The sequence below is a fragment of the Calcarisporiella thermophila genome (assembly GCF_041956535.1).
Source record: "Calcarisporiella thermophila strain CBS 279.70 unplaced genomic scaffold VTP21scaffold_5, whole genome shotgun sequence".
NCBI lineage: Eukaryota > Fungi > Calcarisporiellomycota > Calcarisporiellomycetes > Calcarisporiellales > Calcarisporiellaceae > Calcarisporiella > Calcarisporiella thermophila.
The window spans coordinates 42,764-59,090 of record NW_027192195.1 but is presented as its reverse complement, the minus strand read 5'-3'; the positions used below and the strand labels follow the sequence as shown (position 1 = coordinate 59,090).

Sequence of the window (16,327 nt, the reverse complement as noted above, 5' to 3'; positions counted from 1 at the left end):
AAACAATGTATATGTTCTGTGCTATTATATACAGATGACTGGTCTGGAGCTTGCATGTCCGAAGTGTGAGATTTGATCCTAGCCTTGAAATGACGAAGTTCGGAGGAAGGGAAAAGCATTAAAACATTTTTCTCTATCGTTTATTGCTCAAATCTCTCCTCCGCTGAAAGTCAATGGACGAACTTGACGAGCTGATTGCCGGGAGAAAGGAGATTTCATTAAGACGGATCATTTTTTTTCATATAGCATACGGATCTCACATCCGACGATTCAGCATGGACATCTTTGTATTTAATAAATAGCTTTTTATGGAACCTATATTCCCAAGTAGGCTCCCGCAGCTGGTTAGAGTGTGTCAGCGGTATTTTAAACTCAATATAATCAATACAATTGCAGTATGTCGCTTATTTTTAATCGAATAATCAGAAAATCGCCAACGTGAACAACCCCAATCGTTCTGGGAATTCACTAGTGATGATTCAAACCAAGCCGCACTCTCTAAAAATAAAATTTATTATTCAGTATTTAACTGCCCTCATCTGCACCGGTAACGTCTTGGATCTGTTCAGGCCACACCCTTTATTATCTGCTCTTTGGCTGGTTCGAATTGAAGTTTTGTATCGAGCCTCTATTTATTCGAACCACTTCTTTGCATCCGACTTTACCCCCTTTTGATCGTTTTCCTACTATACTTCTATAATCTTATGCGATTACCATACTTACTCTTTATAAGCCTATCGTTCTTCAGTGTTTTAGCGCTAGCTCTCTCACTTCCTCAGCCTCGATTATCAAAGCGTGACGGTGATGACGACGGTCCTGAGGCCGATGGTCCCGAAGAAGGAGCTGAATTTGAAAAAACTGCTCCCAAGCCCACTCGGATACCCCTCCCGGAAGAGGTGTTCGACCAGGATCCTATTGCGAAGGGCGACGGGAAGGCAGGGGGCGGCGGTAAGGTACGAGAATATTTTATAACAGCCGAAGAGATCATATGGAATTATGCCCCTATGAAATATGATCGATTCCATGGAGCTCCACTGAATGAAACTAGGGCAAGGACTTTCCTAGTACAAGGCCCACACCGTATTGGAAGTACGTACAAGAAAGCGGCATACCGCTCATATACGGATGCCACCTTCCGTAATCCAATCACACACGAATGGTCACTTGGACTCTTAGGCCCCGTAATTCGTGCCGAGGTTGGGGACACCATACGAGTAACATTTAAGAACATGGCCTCCCGACCATATTCAATGCATCCACATGGGGTTCATTACACACGAGAGAACGAAGGAGTTATGCATGCGGAAGCAAAAAACCAGCCGGGTGCCGCTGTGAAGCCCGGTGAGACCTTTGTATACGTGTGGACAGTTCCAGAACGCAGTGGGCCGGGCCCCGCCGATGCCTCGTCCGTGCTCTACACCTATCATTCCCACGTCGAAGAGCTTAGTGATATTTACGCGGGCTTGATGGGTCCGCTGGTCATCTACCGGCCAGGCATGCTCAATGAACGCGGGATGCCCTCCGGTCATTTGGACCAAGAGGTGTTTACCATTCTGATCATTATCGACGAGAACCGATCCCCGTATCTCGAACAGAATATCCTTGAATACTGTGATGATCCCAGGGGCGTGGACAGAAAAGATCCGGGCTTCCGTGTATCCAACTACAAGAACTCCATTAATGGATTCATGTATAACAATCTTGACGAGCTGAGCCTGGGATTGGGTACGCGGGTTCGATGGTATGTGATGTCACTGGGAGGTTCGTTCGATATGCATACTGCCCACTGGCATGGAGCAACTGTCCTCTATAATGGGCATCGAACAGATGTCGTGGACTTAATGCCGGCCTCGTTTCGGGTTGTAGATATGATACCAGATAACCAAGGGGAGTGGATGGTAAGTAAAGAATACCTGGGGGAGTAGTTAGTAGTCTGCTAACTAAATGTACCTTGAATTGAACTCTTAGTTCCATTGTCATGTCAGCGATCATATGGTAAGCAATTGGCCCCTTGTCCCTAGGGTAGGACTGGTAGGCTAAATACTAATCGTAACGTTTTTTAATAGATGGATGGGATGACCATTTTTTACCAGGTGGTTCCGGTGGCAGAGGGCGCTACATCCAACTTTTAAATATAGAGATAGAAAACGGTCTTGCGACTTATCGATTTGACTTTACCCAGGTTTTATTTCGAATTTTTTTGTATATACTCTAAAACTATTACCTTGAATAATAAAATGCAAACCCTAGAATTGAATCATAGACAGTTTACCTTGCAACAGTTAGTACATGTCGCGCGTGATTTAATACTCCTCCCGCCCGATTATTCCTAACTCGTAATACTGGCAAACTGTTAGCATTTTGTTTGATTATGGAGCATGCGGCTAAATGGAGGCTGTATAGCTCGCGTATATATATATTTTGCGCATAGGATACGTTATTTTTGGTTTAATCACAGCCGGTTTAAATCATCGAGCCTTGTGGCCAATCGAAGCCAATGCCTGGATGCAGTGATCTGCCCCGAAAATTTTATGAATATTTCCAAAGAGCTTGATTCCACTGATACATAAACACTCTTTTATATCCCTTATACCATTCTGATCGTCCGTTCTTTTGTTCCGCTCTTCTTTATCATTTTGATTTTCAACATAGACTTTTTTATTTATTTTTCCAATTTTTCCTATTTTTATTTTTAGTTAATGACAATGAAATCATCTCACATCCTCACTATTTCTGCTCACCATCGCATCATCCGAAAGCGTTTACCTAGCCATAACCTCCCCATTTGTAGTGTAATTGATGAATCCAACAAGGAAAATATCTGTCCTCCTCCCCCGTCCCCCTGCGTGCGCGTTCGAAGGAGTTTGTCAGCTCCGCCTGCGTTTTTGGAACGTGCGAGTAAGCGAATGAAAATGTAAATAGAAGTTCTAATCATCCCGACATTCGGAAGGAAAATGGCGACATCCATCATATTCGCTGGCTTACATGTTGTGGAAATATCAAGGAGTTCTAATTGTTCTATGTGTTCTATTTCAATGTGTTGCCATTATTTACTATTGTGTGCGTATTTTTTTCATAAGTTTAGGTTTAGAGGCATATTCATATCAATTATCTACATTGTATACTATTTATTCCTTACCCTCTTCTTTTATATCCGTTGATACCTATCCCTTAATATCGCTCTCTTTTTAATATTCCACATATATTGTTTATTTCGGGAAACTCATATATACACATTATATATATATCAGGCATACCCATTTCGTACGCATACTCTCTAACTCTGACTGTGAATAGAAAAATACCTATTTCAAAGTTTTCTATTTACTCAGCTATCCCTTGTATTGAATTGATACTATGATTCAAAATGTTATCTCAATTAGCTTGGTATAATTATTTCTTCGGGGACATTTCTAAAAAGGTTCAATTTCAATTTGGAGGTATTTTGATTTCTTTATGTCAAATTGTCTCCTCCGAATGGTGAATCGACCAAACCGTCTCATGACCCCATCTTTTTCTCCTGCCTCTATATCATTGATGTCACCCCAGTCCACATTCCAGAAGATACCCAATTCTGTCCCTCCTAAACAAGAAGCAACCCCAGAGTGGGTGGAAGTACATCGTTTGGCATGCGAGGTAGGAAACATCATCGCAATCTTATTCCAATTAACGCACAAAAAATATTAATTTCAAATCCTTTTAGAATGGAGAGATGACCTACAAAGATCCAGCCACTGGATACACCGTTATGACTGCACTCTCCCATAAAAAGCGTGGCTATTGTTGTGGCAACAAATGCAGGCACTGTCCATTTGAGCACATAAACGTAGGAAAGAAGCCCAGCGAGAGAGTGAACGCAGACGGATCGAAAATGAAAAGTAGAGATGTAGAATGGTAGAGGAGGAATCCCTAACGGTGTTTGGATTATATCAAGTATTGTACCTGTATTTATTCATTTTGTTTTCCCCGCTCTCTCGAATCCTTTATTCTGATTAATCCCGGCTATATTTAATGATGAATCCTATGAATCGATTGCACTTTGGGTAATGGTCAATGAAATTAATTGCTCAATCTGCAAACACTATTTAAACAATCCTCTCTTGAAAATTGTAATTGACCATTAGGTCGACGACTTAGAATAAAAAGCTCAACAGGCTTAAAATGAAAGAGCAGTCTCGAATTAATTGCTCGTAAACAATTCTTTCCATATTCTTAATTCTCCCTTGAAAGAAATGCCACATAAACGAAAGAAGGCCTCCATTCGCCAGCAAGAAAAACAAAGGTGACCACTCATTTACCTTTATATCATTCACTGATTCTTACATTCCCCTGTTTCGCAGTATCAATCTAGAGCCACAATCCGTCAAGACCAAACGCGATGCTCCTCGAGGATTTGTCTTTATGATGAAGGCCCGAGAGATAATGGAGAAGAAACAGCGGGAAGCTAGAGAAATAAAGGCAGCAAAGGACAATAAGAGTTCAAAAGATTCAAAACAGGGTGAATCAAAACAAAATGTAAATCAGGTTCCATGATTTATTTAGTGACATTATTTTCCTTCTATAATGCAGCCCGCTGATCTATTATTATTGTTGCTAGGATGATAAAGAAAAAAGAAAATTATTATTACTACAGCCTGGAGAAAAGTTCTCCGACTTTAGCAAGTAAGAGAGTATATCTTTATGGCTATTCTAATTAAATGTAGCTTACACTGTACTTTCAAGGCGAGTTGATGAGCAAATGCGTGAGGAGATTCTGCATTCCGTTCGGCAAGGAAGAACAACAGAGAAGAGAAGAAAGTGGGTTGAAATTATTCTTGATGGGCCTCGTCACTGCTAAATCACATATCCCTCATACACTCCCATACTAGGTATAGAGAGAAACGTAAACTTGCTAAGCTTGCCAAACATGATGCACTCCTAGAAGAAGCTAGTGCGCGCGACTTCCACCAGTTGCATGATGAGGTCAAGTTTGGTGAAGTTGCGCCTGCACCGCCAACCCTCACTACTCCTAAAGCCAGAGGTGCAGGTAAACGCACTCTTGAAGCCAAAGAGCAGGAAGAAGCAAAAGCCTATTCATCGGAGGAGGACGAGTTAGTGAAGGAAGTGAAGGCAAGAAATAATCGGAAATTGAAGAATATGAGTATGGCGGCAAGAAAACAACTGGAGTCGGAGCGAGAGCGAGCAATTGCAACATATCGAGCAGTCAAGGCTCGCAAGCTTGCAGAAAAAGAGCTGCAGGAACAGCGCAAATCATTGCGATAGACATTATTATCTTATTGTACTTTTTTTATTCACTATTACTCTATAAATATATTGCATAATGAGACACCAGACAAGAGGGAGGATTAGACAACCAGGTACAATGCGCAAATCTGACGAGAATGACAAAAAAATACCAATGATGAAGTGATGGGAGAGGGGTAGGAGGATTGGGAATAAATACATGTAGTAGAAACATACATGACTTTTGACCAGCTGATGCTAGTGTTCAATAATTTATTTCTGCTATTGCCACCGGCTGCACATTTTCACGACGGTGACATCGATTCTTCTGCAATCTCTTTTGTCGGCGACGCGACTCTTGCTCACGTTTGAGGATCTCCAACAAATCCAGTTCATTGGGCACTAGGAGCGACCTATCAAGAGGAGGAATGCGATATTTTTTTGTTTGTAGCTCCTGTGTGTTTTCTGGTTCAACGCTAAGATCCAATAAAAGAGTCGCGCGGGGGTATACAGTGCCTTGTAGGCGGTATCTTCGAGGCCCACTAATGTGTTCGTTGCCGCCAACATATTGCGCCAGATTGATTCTCACATGACCTAGAGGCGTACTTTTTCCATTAAGGAGTTGCATAATACGCATCTCCAAAAAGCATGGCCCCAATCCCTCAGTCCTATACTTTTCTTCTTCGATAATCGGTATCCGTACTCGCCCATTCACGCACATGTCCCATTTTGCGCAGTAGTTTTGGAGCGAGACCTGATGGGTTCGACCTGTGAGCTGGGAGAGAGGATATGAGGGGCAATAGACACGATAGATGACCATGTACGTGCAATGGAGTTGAAGGAGGGGGAAGTTATCTAGTGAGAGGATGTGAAGGCGAGTGAGGCAAGGCAAGGATTTGCCGTTAGGGGATTTTAGCCTGTTGAAGATGTTTAGCATCTTTCTCGAGCGTAAAGGATGGCCTACGAGGAATAAAGAGAATGCAAGGAAAAGAAGAAAATGATGCTAGTGATTTAATACCCCAGAGAAAAAAAATTCTCCAAAAATTTTTCTCTAGATTCAATCCAGCCGAGCATTATATTCTGTCAAATTCCAAAAGAAGCTTTTGTGGGGGTTGTACCAAACCATCTTCTCAGCCCCTCTGGTATACTGTGCTAGTCAAATCCGGATGAGAGTACGCCCGAATCTAAATGGCTCAACCCGAATGGCGGCCGCATCAGGTGTCAGGATATGCTGAGAAAAAAAAAATGAATAACGAACATTCGCACAGAAATCTCAAGGCCGGTGTATTCCAAGCTCGGCCGCAAACTGGGGACAGCAGGGATACGGCTATTCGCAGAGGGAAAGCTCAGAGTCACAATGAAAACTCGCGGAATCATTTGCGTGGCGATATTACTGCGCGTTAGCTTCTACCGAGACAATTGCTTATTCTTCAAAGTCAAGTCTTTGACGCAGACTTTTTTTCCTGCTCAGTCTTGACTCCCGCCTTCTACATCAATATTATCAAGGATTGGAGCACCAAACACTAGTAAGCAGATAGGCAGTTCGAACTGCAGACAAAACTGTTTGTCAAATTCGAATTTGAATCTTTAGATAATTGCTTCCTAGTGCTTGCATTTGATAAGAAGCCGTTCTTCCAGGAACCAACTTTAAAAAGCAAGGGCGTTATATATTTTAAAGTAAGATAAATTCTATATCGAGATAAAAGTGCATTAAATGTCAAGCACGAAGGGAAAATAAAGAAAATAAGTAGAGGATAAGCACCAAAGACCCCAAGCCCTGTTTTTGACATTAGAGTATATATATTTTCACAGTCCCGCCATTGCGCTCAAACGTGCGGCATGTTCAGGATACCTTTTCATGAATTCCTCCTGCGCCTGGGTGGCAAGCAGGAATTGGAGAGCTTGCGCCAGTTCCGATTCGGTGCGAGCTTGGGAAATTGAGCGCTCCATGTAAGGTTTGGCGTCTGTTTGGCGGCCTTGCTGCATGAGGAGATGAGAATAGGTGGCAAGGACGACATCCGAATCCGGATCCACTAAGATATTCAAGAGGGGGAAAGCGGAAAAATTCAACACATCCGTAAAAGAACTTCAAGATAAGGAGGGGCAATATTTTTTTACCTTTAAGAGCCTCGAGACAATATTCTTCTGCCTTTTTGAAGTCTTGATCTCTCTGCAATGCCACATGACCAAGGTTCACAAGGGGCAACGGGTTGGTCTTGTCCATCTCCCTTGCTTTTTCAAACCATTCCTGCGCTTCACTAAATTTCTGCTGATCCAGCAATACTTCCCCATAATAGTTCAGCACTTCTAGGGATCGCGGGAATTGCTTTAGGGCTTGACGGAACGTCGTTGTTGCCGCGGACACGGATCCTTGGCGGTACTGCGCAATTGCCAGCTGGATATGCCCATAGGGGAAATCCGGGTCGAGTTGAATGCTGTGAGCATAATCTTTCGTTGCGGCAGCAAGATCGCCAGTAAGGAAATGCAGTTGTCCGCGATGGAAGTAGATGTCCGGATCATTAGGATCGATTGCAATTGCATCATCAAATTGCTTGAACGCGGTGACAGAGTCGTCTAAAAGATAAGGTAATGGTTAAGCATTACAAATAGGTACTAAATAATAGTCCAGCATACTTTGCTCAAGATATAGTCCAGCGCTTTTAATATAGCTCTTAGTGTATTTTGGATCAAACTCGATTGCCTTCTTGAAGTACTCTAAAGCCTCTTGTGAATTACCCTGCAGGGATAGGAAAGTGCCTTTCAATGTGGAGGCTTGAGCACTCCATTTTTCGCACCCACGTTCCAAAGCTGTGAAGCAGGCTTGCATTGCTTCTTCATATTTGCTCAGGTTAAGGAAGTTGCGAGCACGTAAGTAGTAGGCATCACCGCTGTCGTCAGTTTCGGAGAGGCTTTCAAGGCCATCGGTCTCTTTGCGGTAGGAATCAAAATAGGTACTAATAAATGTTTTTGAAGGTAATTTTGGCTTCTTGTTCTAGAATGTGTAAACATAAAATTTTGTGAGTGCTTCAGCGTTCTAGTTATTCCTTGGAAAAAAACAATTACAATCCACATCTCCTTCGCTTTCTTCTCAGCCACTTTCTTAATCATTCTTTCCATGGAAGCGGCAGCAACCTCATTCTTGAATCCGTCAAGGATACAAACGGCCATGAAATCTGAGAAAAAAGTCAATTCTTTAGCTCAACAAACTGCTTTTGAGATTAGAATTGAATTAGTGGACGACTTACCATATAGGGCACTTTCATCCTCCTCTAACTTTTCATAAGCCTGAGCTCTCCTGTTCAGTGCTTTAATATATACCGGATCCATTGACAACGCTTCATTGCAGTCCGAGATCACCTTTTCGATTTCACCAATATTTGCGTAACAGGCAGCACGGTTCCCATAATAAACAGGATCGGGGTGGAATTCAATCGCTTTGGAATAGTAAATGATAGCTTCCTGGTATTGTTTAGCACCAAATTTTGCATTCCCGGTGGTTTTGAGGGATTGGGCGGCGTCAGTTCGTTCCTAATCACCAGTAAGAATAGAGGATAGGGGTTAGCGTTTATAAAAAATTGTTAATGAATAAGAAATAACGCACTTTTTTAGACAAACTCTCAATTTCCTCTTCAGATAGATTTAACAAGTCATCGCCTAGTCATCAAGAGTATGGAATTAGAGTCAAACGCCTAATATTCACAAGATTAATAAAACAAAAAATATTACCTTTTGCATCTTTTACGCTAGCTGAATCTTTTTTCCCCTTACTTGCCTTCTTCTCTGCCTTCTTCTTCTTCCGTGCAGATTTCGGCAGTATAGCAGAAGAGGATGCCGTTAGATACCAGTAGCCCGCGCCCGCCACAACGACAGCTAGAGCGATGGTAGTGTAAAATTTCCAGCTTTTTTCGGCAAAGAAACTTTTGGCAGCCGACGACGAAGGGGGAGTCACCGCCTCGGGATGATTGGTAGAATTCACAGCAGCGCCCCTGATGTTGGAAGCGGTCTGATGAACCGAGGGGGATAAGGACATAATAGTGTGGGATTTCGCGTGTATTACACTCCTCTTTTTTATTCAACCTCGAACAAGTTCTATCTCGCAAACGTGGTAGGTGTGAAAACAAAGGCTGCGCCACGATTAGGCATAGGGCAGATGAGATTTAAAAAAAACGGATATGAAGACGTAGGACAAAGCTCACGAGGACCGCCTACCTAGAACAATGAGTTAGCAGTATAACCATAATAATATTACTGGATAGTTTTTCCACTCATGTCTTGTTTCTCCCTGTTTTTTTTTTCCTCTGCTTTTTTTGTTCTTTTTGTTCACATTTTACTGACATTTCGCCCTTATATTGTCTCGTAAGCACTTTCATTTAGAATTAATTAAGGACATAGTCCGAATGACAGCGCTGGCATTGACATTGCCATACATACAATACAACGCTTGTAATAATTGCCAATAAGAGTATAATGCAGGACTCTGTGTGGACCTTGGATCAGAAATCTTCCTTTGCCAACGCTGCTGAGCCAGACGCAGGTTCATTCCTCTCTCTCCTCCCCATCGCTTTCCGCTTTTTCACCTCTAGCAACGACAACGCCACCGTCATTGAAGGCGTTTCTCCTCCCTCTTCACCAATGGATGACAAGGCTACCTCCATGCAATTTAACGACACTAAGTTTAGACAGCGGCTTTTCTCCAACCTACTACCCCTCTGGCTCTCGCCCGTTTCCCTCTTTAATACGCTAATCATGTATGCCACTTCTCTTGTTACACTTATCATTCTTGCACTGCTTCTACCGGCATTCCTTCTGCGCTCATTAACCTTTGTTGCCCATCGTGCCATTGCTTTGCTTGCTGGGGATGTATTGAGTGGTGGGTCAAGGCAATCAAGAGAAAGGCTGGAGTATTGGATGCAACGTTGTTCCATTTGCTTTGATGCACAATTAGACCTTTGTTTAACATTTTGTCGAGATCAGTTTTGTGAGGAATGTTTCAAGCGGTAAGGAATCGTTATCCTTTTATCTTTGTTAAAGATGCTCCATACTTATCTGATTTAATACTACCCCTTCTTCTTTGAAGATATGTCACGGAAGTTGTAAAAAGTTCATGGGGATTAAATGTCACCAAGATTAAATGCCCTGTTTGCCAGGATATTATTCCCCAGGCGGAATGGAGCAGAGTAAATACATTATACTAAACCACAAGCCAGCAAAATGTTAACAAGCTAATGATTTTTTTTTTTGGCAGTACGTTGAACCACATGTGGTTGAAATGTACAACAACTTTAACCAACCATTCCGAGCATTCTCACGATATTGCGGAGAATGTGGCGGTGAAGTAGTTGCTGCTTCATTGAACAAGGCAGAGGGCGCTGAGAAGAAGAAGTACGATGCTTGGTCTTTTTTTATTTAAAAAATTATATATAGCTAATGAAAAGAATATTACTATATAGAATCCTCGCTGAAATTGTACGCCAGACGTCTGAGTTTTTTGGCGACCTAACTAATAAAGATTCCCTGAGGGTCTGCGAGCGGCTTGCTGAAGATTGCCGGAAACACCTCTCGCATGGCTACTATATTGCGGATATTTACTATACCTTACTACCAGAGCTAGTGAGACAACTTGGGTAAACCTCTCTCTTAGTGGAATGTGTATTATTGGACACTCAAGGGTTATTTATTTTAGGACGAGTATGGATCATACTGATCGCCTGCGAGCTGCTTCTATCTCGTCAAAACTTCTAGCTCTTGAGCGGAGACCTGAGCACTGGAAAGAACTTCAATTTGCACATGTGGCCAATTTCCCACAAACTTTCTGGTAGAGAAACGCTCTTCTTAGATATCTTTTTGTAATTTTACAGCCTTTAACCCATCTGAAATTTTTTAGCTCGTCTTGTGATCGATCGATATGCCTCCAATGCGGTGAGACGACACACCATTCCGGGCGCACCTGTGTGGAGTATATGCAGTGGAAAGCTTCTGGTCTAACGAACAAAATCGATGCAGAGAGCTTGCGATGGAAGCTTGACAACAGCCGATCATGCCCACACTGCTCGATATTAATACACAGAGACGATGGATGCAACAAAGTGGACTGCTTGCACTGTGGGTACCGCTTCTGCTGGATGTGTCGGAGTGCATGGTCGGAGGTAAAACAACCCACCAATATAAATACTGTATCATCACAATGCTAATCGTTGTATCCTTTATAATTGTCCTTTCAGAATTGCGGATTTTATCGATGCCGTAAATCCACACTAGAAAAAACATCTAGAATCTCTGAGGAGACATCGTCTCCACCCAATGAGAGCACAGCACCCACAAATAGCGTTGACCGACCAGAAATTGGGGTACCGGATGTAGCTCGCCTGCAGCGGATATTACCAGATCTCCCGAATTCCGACACCTCCACACCTACCCTCACTCACAGTAGATCATGAACATTAGTGTGTTATATATTTGGACATATTATATTTTTATATTAACATATATAACTCGTTTCTCCTTCCTTTTATTTTATTAGAACTTTCGTTTTTATTCATCTCTTTCTCTTGAATGTGTAATAGTTTTAGGGGGACCTCTCTTCTTCCTCTTATATATATAAATTTTTTTTTTTAGCAGAGTTTATCTTCTTCTTTTCTATATTAACTAAACTCAGCGATAAATATATATCTCTATTCGAAAACTCTATATTCTTTTCTTTTTGGTGTCATGACAGGTTTTTCAAAAGATGTCACAGACAAGTGCCACAAAAATTTTTTATTATTTTTGGGAAGGTGGCAACTAACAAAATGCATCTGTTAAGCCGAACTAGCCGTCACGGAAAATCCGTGGGAAGAGATGCGGGGGGCAAACGCTGATCAGAATGTACTGTAGTGTTGAAAAACATTAGGCCAAGTAACTTTTATTTCCTTTGAACGTTTAACTTTTTGTATGTAGACCTAATCTCATACAATGTACACTAAACACCATTCTCCACATGGGAGTTTGCAAATACCACTATTAAATTAGGTATAAATAGGAGTATATCACCCGGAACGTATGGCAGATCCTCGATTTTGCAATGAAGAAATGAGCTGGTCGCATGCAGAGCTTTATTGCAAATATGTACACGTTACTCAATAAAAGGAATCCCACTAGAACCTAGGTTTCATTCAAGATAATTAACTCAAGTGTCCTCCCTTTTAATATCTTCGTTTCGACCGCTGGTATTCGTCTTCTGCATGTGGTCTCTTGCGGTTGGATCGATCACGATCATAGTCTCGACCATATCCCCTCTCCATCGATCTATCTCTGCGATCTCGGTCTCGGTCTCTTTCCTTCTCTTCCCGCTCCCGCTCTCTATCTCTATCCCGTTCGTTTCTATCTCTGTCTCTCTCTCGGTCCCCTCGATCAGGACGCTCGCCTCCTCTATAATTAGCAGGCATTGGAGGATGTTGTTGGTGTTGTTGGTGTTGCTGCTGCTGTTGTTGTTGACTAGGGGGCCCACCAGGAGAAGGTACTGGCCCCTGGTTTGGGGAATAAGGTATTCCTCCTCCACCTGCGTTAGCCCCTGGTGGTGGCCGCCACCCACCGCCTCCGGGTTGTTGACCTCCCACATTGACTGGTCCTGGTCCTGGTCCTGGTCCTCCGGCTCCTCCTCCGCCAGGACGGGGTTGTATCATGTGAGGAGGCATTGGAGGTCCACCGCGCATGTGGTGGGGCGGCGGGCGGCCCTGAAATCCAGCCGGATCAAATCCCATAGGAGGGTGCATCGGACGGCCTATATCAGGAGGCCCTCCCATGAAGAAGTGAGGAGGGGGACCAAGACGGTGAGCCATATTAGGTGGAAACATGCCCATATTCATTGGGGGACCATCTGTGTTAAAGAGTGTACAAATTGTAAGGATTGAGGAATATCAAAAGAAACCAATGCGAATTACCAAAACCAAATCCACGCTCATCCATGGGAAATTGCTCCACCATAGGATTGTTGCCGCGGATTGGCATTCTATCAAAATGGGAAAATGAATCAACGAATCTTTATAGCTTAATGAGTAATAAACCTACGGGGGATGAATTTCTTCGAGGGCTGCTTCTCGCTCACTTGATACCACCTGGATCGCACCTTCACCCTGTTCTCGGCCCCGCCGTACTGGTGCAACTCCACCTCTGTTTGGGCTCGGGGAAAAACCACCACGGCCTCTTTGGGGCGCATTTCCCATCCCAGTGGGTGGAAAATCCATCGGTACGGGTTGTATTGCTTGCATTTCTGCGAACATATCCGGTATGTCAGGCTGCGATTCATACACCTATTTCAAATGTTAGTAAAGCATCCAATGAAATTTTAATTGATGGATAAAAATATTACATTGATCTTTCGCTGGTTGCCACGCTCTTCCCGGATTTGCTTCTGTTTCTGGCAGTATATTCTCCATGTCACCTCATTGAAACCAAAATTGAAATAGTCACTAATATCCGCACCTATATTGTGGTTACAGTTTAGATTGAATAAATGCTAAGCTCATAAAAACATTAAATGGGGCATTACCGGGCTTTCTCCAAGGTTTATCTTCAAATGATTCAGGATCAACCTCCAGTATACTTTGACCGTTCCATGTCCCAGGGGTTTCGAGATCGATTCCTCCACTCTTTTTTTGAACTGTTTGAGCATTTTCTTCTTGTCCATTAGGTGATGCCGCTTCCGTCGTCTGAGGCCGCGAAAATAGATTGGGACGGATATTCATCAAAGAGCCTCTGTGTGAGAACAGAGTGTAAAAAAAATACACGTTAAGAGTCTCGAACACGAAATATAATCTTTGCAATACTCTACTTGGCTGTAGGTTTCGCGTCATCGTTGTTAATGATAATCTCGACATCCTATTCAATATAAAACATATCGGATCAATTAATTATTACTATATAAATTAAAATTATAAAAGGATTTACCGATTCACTCTCTTCCTCTTCCTCCTCGGCTACGTTTTTTTCATCTTGTTCCTCTTCCAGGATCGGAACATCATCGGGTGGATTTACAATGCTATCGTCAAGCTGATCTTCAGTATTTATTCCTGTATCCTTTTCACCATAAAGGAAATCATCAAGCTCATCATCCTCCATATTTACTCTAGGGATGTTAGTTTGTGACAAAACTGCCGATACTGATCAGCATTAACGACTATATAAAAACGATGACGCTGCGCTTTAGAGCAGTCACATTACAATCATCAAAATAGTTGAAATACTTAATCGCCATCTAATATATATCCAAAATTCGGTGGCACTTTGATTTATATATACGCCCCCATTTCAGTCATGGTTGATAATTCCATATACTTATAAAATATAAGTTAACTAAGAGATTTTTTTAACGCTAGATCTTACATAACTCTTAGATTATTTTACTTGGGCAAAATTCTCGAGGTCGAACATATATTAAGGTGGAATAAGTGGGGAAAAGTAATAAATCCGCTATCTTCTATTGAGCGAGATTGTGGTAGTATCCAATTAGTCCTCTAGAAAACATACCTGCCAAATTTATTTATGCAAATCATCAGCATCATCCAGCAATCTTGAGTAACTAGAGCACTTTAGTATTTCATTTTTGCATTCCAAGATGTCAAATATAAGTATTAATATGCGTTTCATCTGCACAAGTTATAAAAATAGAATTTAGAGTGAAGTCTTTTGACATCATACTTGAGTAATAGTTTGTTAGTGATCTGGGGTAATATAGTTCAACATTTCAACCATATTATATAATTATATTATTATATTATTAATAAAGTACAGTTATTTAATAATATTTGAATGAAAATATAAAATAATATAAGAATATTCACGTGCACATTATATAATTTACTTTTAGTTGGTCTTTCTCTGAATTACATTATTGTTTAAGCAGGAATATACCGTTGTAGTCATTGGCTTTTCCAAAAATTTGGTTGTAGTTTGAATTGATGTTACAGTTACGGTCACAGTAGGATAAATAGCCGACTGGTTTGTGGTTGAAGGTCCATTTGAGAAGTTGGTGGGAGTGCCATTAGGGTTGGAAGTGATTACAGGAGTGCCATTAGGGTTGGAGGTGCTGGCTGGAGTACCATTTGGGTTAGAGGTGTTAGAGGGAGTGTTATTAGGGTTGGATGTGATTACAGGAGTGCCATTAGGGTTGGAGGTGCTGGCTGGAGTACCATTTGAGTTAGAGGTGTTAGAGGGAATGTTATTAGGGTTGGATGTGATTACAGGAGTGCCATTAGGGTTGGAGGTGCTGGCTGGAGTACCATCGGAGCTAGAGGTGTTAGAGGGAGTGTTATTAGAGTTGGATGTGATTACAGGAGTGCCATTAGGGTTGGAGGTGCTGGCTGGAGTGCCATTGGGGTTGGAAATGCCTGTGAGAGTGGCATTAAGATCAGTAGGACGTCTCGTACGAGTCTCTGTAACAGTAACTTGATAATATGTAGGAGTTGAAGGTGCTCTAGTCTTTAGAATTGATAAAGCAATCAGGAGCTAGTAAGGCAAACATCAATATAATGTAGATAAATTACTAGTACTGGGAACAGTGGTCTGAAAGGGGGGTTAACGGGATTAGTCGGGAGACGTAAATTGGGGAATACTCCGTTCAGAAATTCATGTAAGAGCCAAACGCGCTTCTCATGGACAGGCGCTGCACTTGACACGGCCGTAAGAATAATGGTTGTAGAAATGAAAAATGCAGAAACTTTCATCTTGGATTTAATTCCTTTGAATATTAAATGAGTGTAATATAGAAAATGGGAAAGGAGTGAGATTAAATGTAAAATGAGTTTGTGAATTGAGTGTTTTTCGACTAAACTTCGGACCCTTTTATAACTTTTTCTTTCAAGATCTTTAAAATCAAGACAACCATCAGTTGGCCAACAAATAGGGATGTTTATTTTATGCAAGTTTTTGGCAGTTAATTTTGTCTTAACTTATCGTTAGGTTAAATTGATTTTAATTCGAATCCATATTTGTGAATATTTTATATGTTAATTTCCTTAAGAAATTCCCTGAACCCAAACTGTAGAGGAATTGGCGCATAAGAAACTGGCACCTTTGCAAAATTTACTGGGTGTGATCTATATACCTTCGTTCAAAGACCAGCCATGAA

General features: G+C 41.8%; 8 protein-coding genes across 8 annotated transcripts; 4 read left to right on the top strand and 4 right to left on the bottom strand.

The window, feature by feature from the left end:
- Window positions 1-704: 704 nt before the first annotated feature.
- VTP21DRAFT_9108 (uncharacterized protein) lies at window positions 705-2,132 on the top strand (the record flags this gene model as incomplete). Its single annotated transcript, XM_069400029.1, has 3 exons — window positions 705-1,898; window positions 1,969-1,995; window positions 2,067-2,132. 3 exons carry the CDS (start codon window positions 705-707, stop codon window positions 2,130-2,132), a joined length of 1,287 nt encoding a protein of 428 aa, XP_069253996.1.
- A 1,345-nt stretch (window positions 2,133-3,477) lies between these two features.
- Window positions 3,478-3,898, top strand: VTP21DRAFT_9107 (uncharacterized protein; the record flags this gene model as incomplete). The annotated part of the gene is made up of 2 exons (XM_069400028.1): window positions 3,478-3,636; window positions 3,704-3,898. 2 exons carry the CDS (start codon window positions 3,478-3,480, stop codon window positions 3,896-3,898), a joined length of 354 nt encoding a protein of 117 aa, XP_069253995.1.
- A 334-nt stretch (window positions 3,899-4,232) lies between these two features.
- VTP21DRAFT_9106 (uncharacterized protein) lies at window positions 4,233-5,262 on the top strand (the record flags this gene model as incomplete). The annotated part of the gene is made up of 5 exons (XM_069400027.1): window positions 4,233-4,282; window positions 4,341-4,515; window positions 4,598-4,662; window positions 4,723-4,797; window positions 4,869-5,262. 5 exons carry the CDS (start codon window positions 4,233-4,235, stop codon window positions 5,260-5,262), a joined length of 759 nt encoding a protein of 252 aa, XP_069253994.1.
- Window positions 5,263-5,488: 226 nt separating this feature from the next.
- Window positions 5,489-6,160, bottom strand: VTP21DRAFT_9105 (uncharacterized protein; the record flags this gene model as incomplete). The annotated part of the gene is made up of 1 exon (XM_069400026.1): window positions 5,489-6,160. The coding sequence occupies one exon, from the start codon at window positions 6,158-6,160 to the stop codon at window positions 5,489-5,491; it is 672 nt and encodes a 223-aa protein (XP_069253993.1).
- Window positions 6,161-7,029: 869 nt separating this feature from the next.
- VTP21DRAFT_9104 (uncharacterized protein) lies at window positions 7,030-9,253 on the bottom strand (the record flags this gene model as incomplete). Its single annotated transcript, XM_069400025.1, has 7 exons — window positions 7,030-7,256; window positions 7,342-7,797; window positions 7,858-8,215; window positions 8,287-8,396; window positions 8,469-8,751; window positions 8,825-8,877; window positions 8,950-9,253. 7 exons carry the CDS (start codon window positions 9,251-9,253, stop codon window positions 7,030-7,032), a joined length of 1,791 nt encoding a protein of 596 aa, XP_069253992.1.
- A 437-nt stretch (window positions 9,254-9,690) lies between these two features.
- Window positions 9,691-11,660, top strand: VTP21DRAFT_9103 (uncharacterized protein; the record flags this gene model as incomplete). The annotated part of the gene is made up of 7 exons (XM_069400024.1): window positions 9,691-10,220; window positions 10,301-10,400; window positions 10,469-10,605; window positions 10,674-10,847; window positions 10,907-11,038; window positions 11,108-11,369; window positions 11,445-11,660. The coding sequence occupies 7 exons, from the start codon at window positions 9,691-9,693 to the stop codon at window positions 11,658-11,660; spliced, it is 1,551 nt and encodes a 516-aa protein (XP_069253991.1).
- A 744-nt stretch (window positions 11,661-12,404) lies between these two features.
- On the bottom strand, window positions 12,405-14,319 carry VTP21DRAFT_9102 (uncharacterized protein; the record flags this gene model as incomplete). Its single annotated transcript, XM_069400023.1, has 7 exons — window positions 12,405-13,078; window positions 13,143-13,210; window positions 13,270-13,511; window positions 13,571-13,683; window positions 13,751-13,956; window positions 14,033-14,079; window positions 14,149-14,319. 7 exons carry the CDS (start codon window positions 14,317-14,319, stop codon window positions 12,405-12,407), a joined length of 1,521 nt encoding a protein of 506 aa, XP_069253990.1.
- Window positions 14,320-15,063: 744 nt separating this feature from the next.
- Window positions 15,064-15,923, bottom strand: VTP21DRAFT_9101 (uncharacterized protein; the record flags this gene model as incomplete). Its single annotated transcript, XM_069400022.1, has 2 exons — window positions 15,064-15,678; window positions 15,744-15,923. The coding sequence occupies 2 exons, from the start codon at window positions 15,921-15,923 to the stop codon at window positions 15,064-15,066; spliced, it is 795 nt and encodes a 264-aa protein (XP_069253989.1).
- Between the last annotated feature and the right edge of the window lie 404 nt (window positions 15,924-16,327).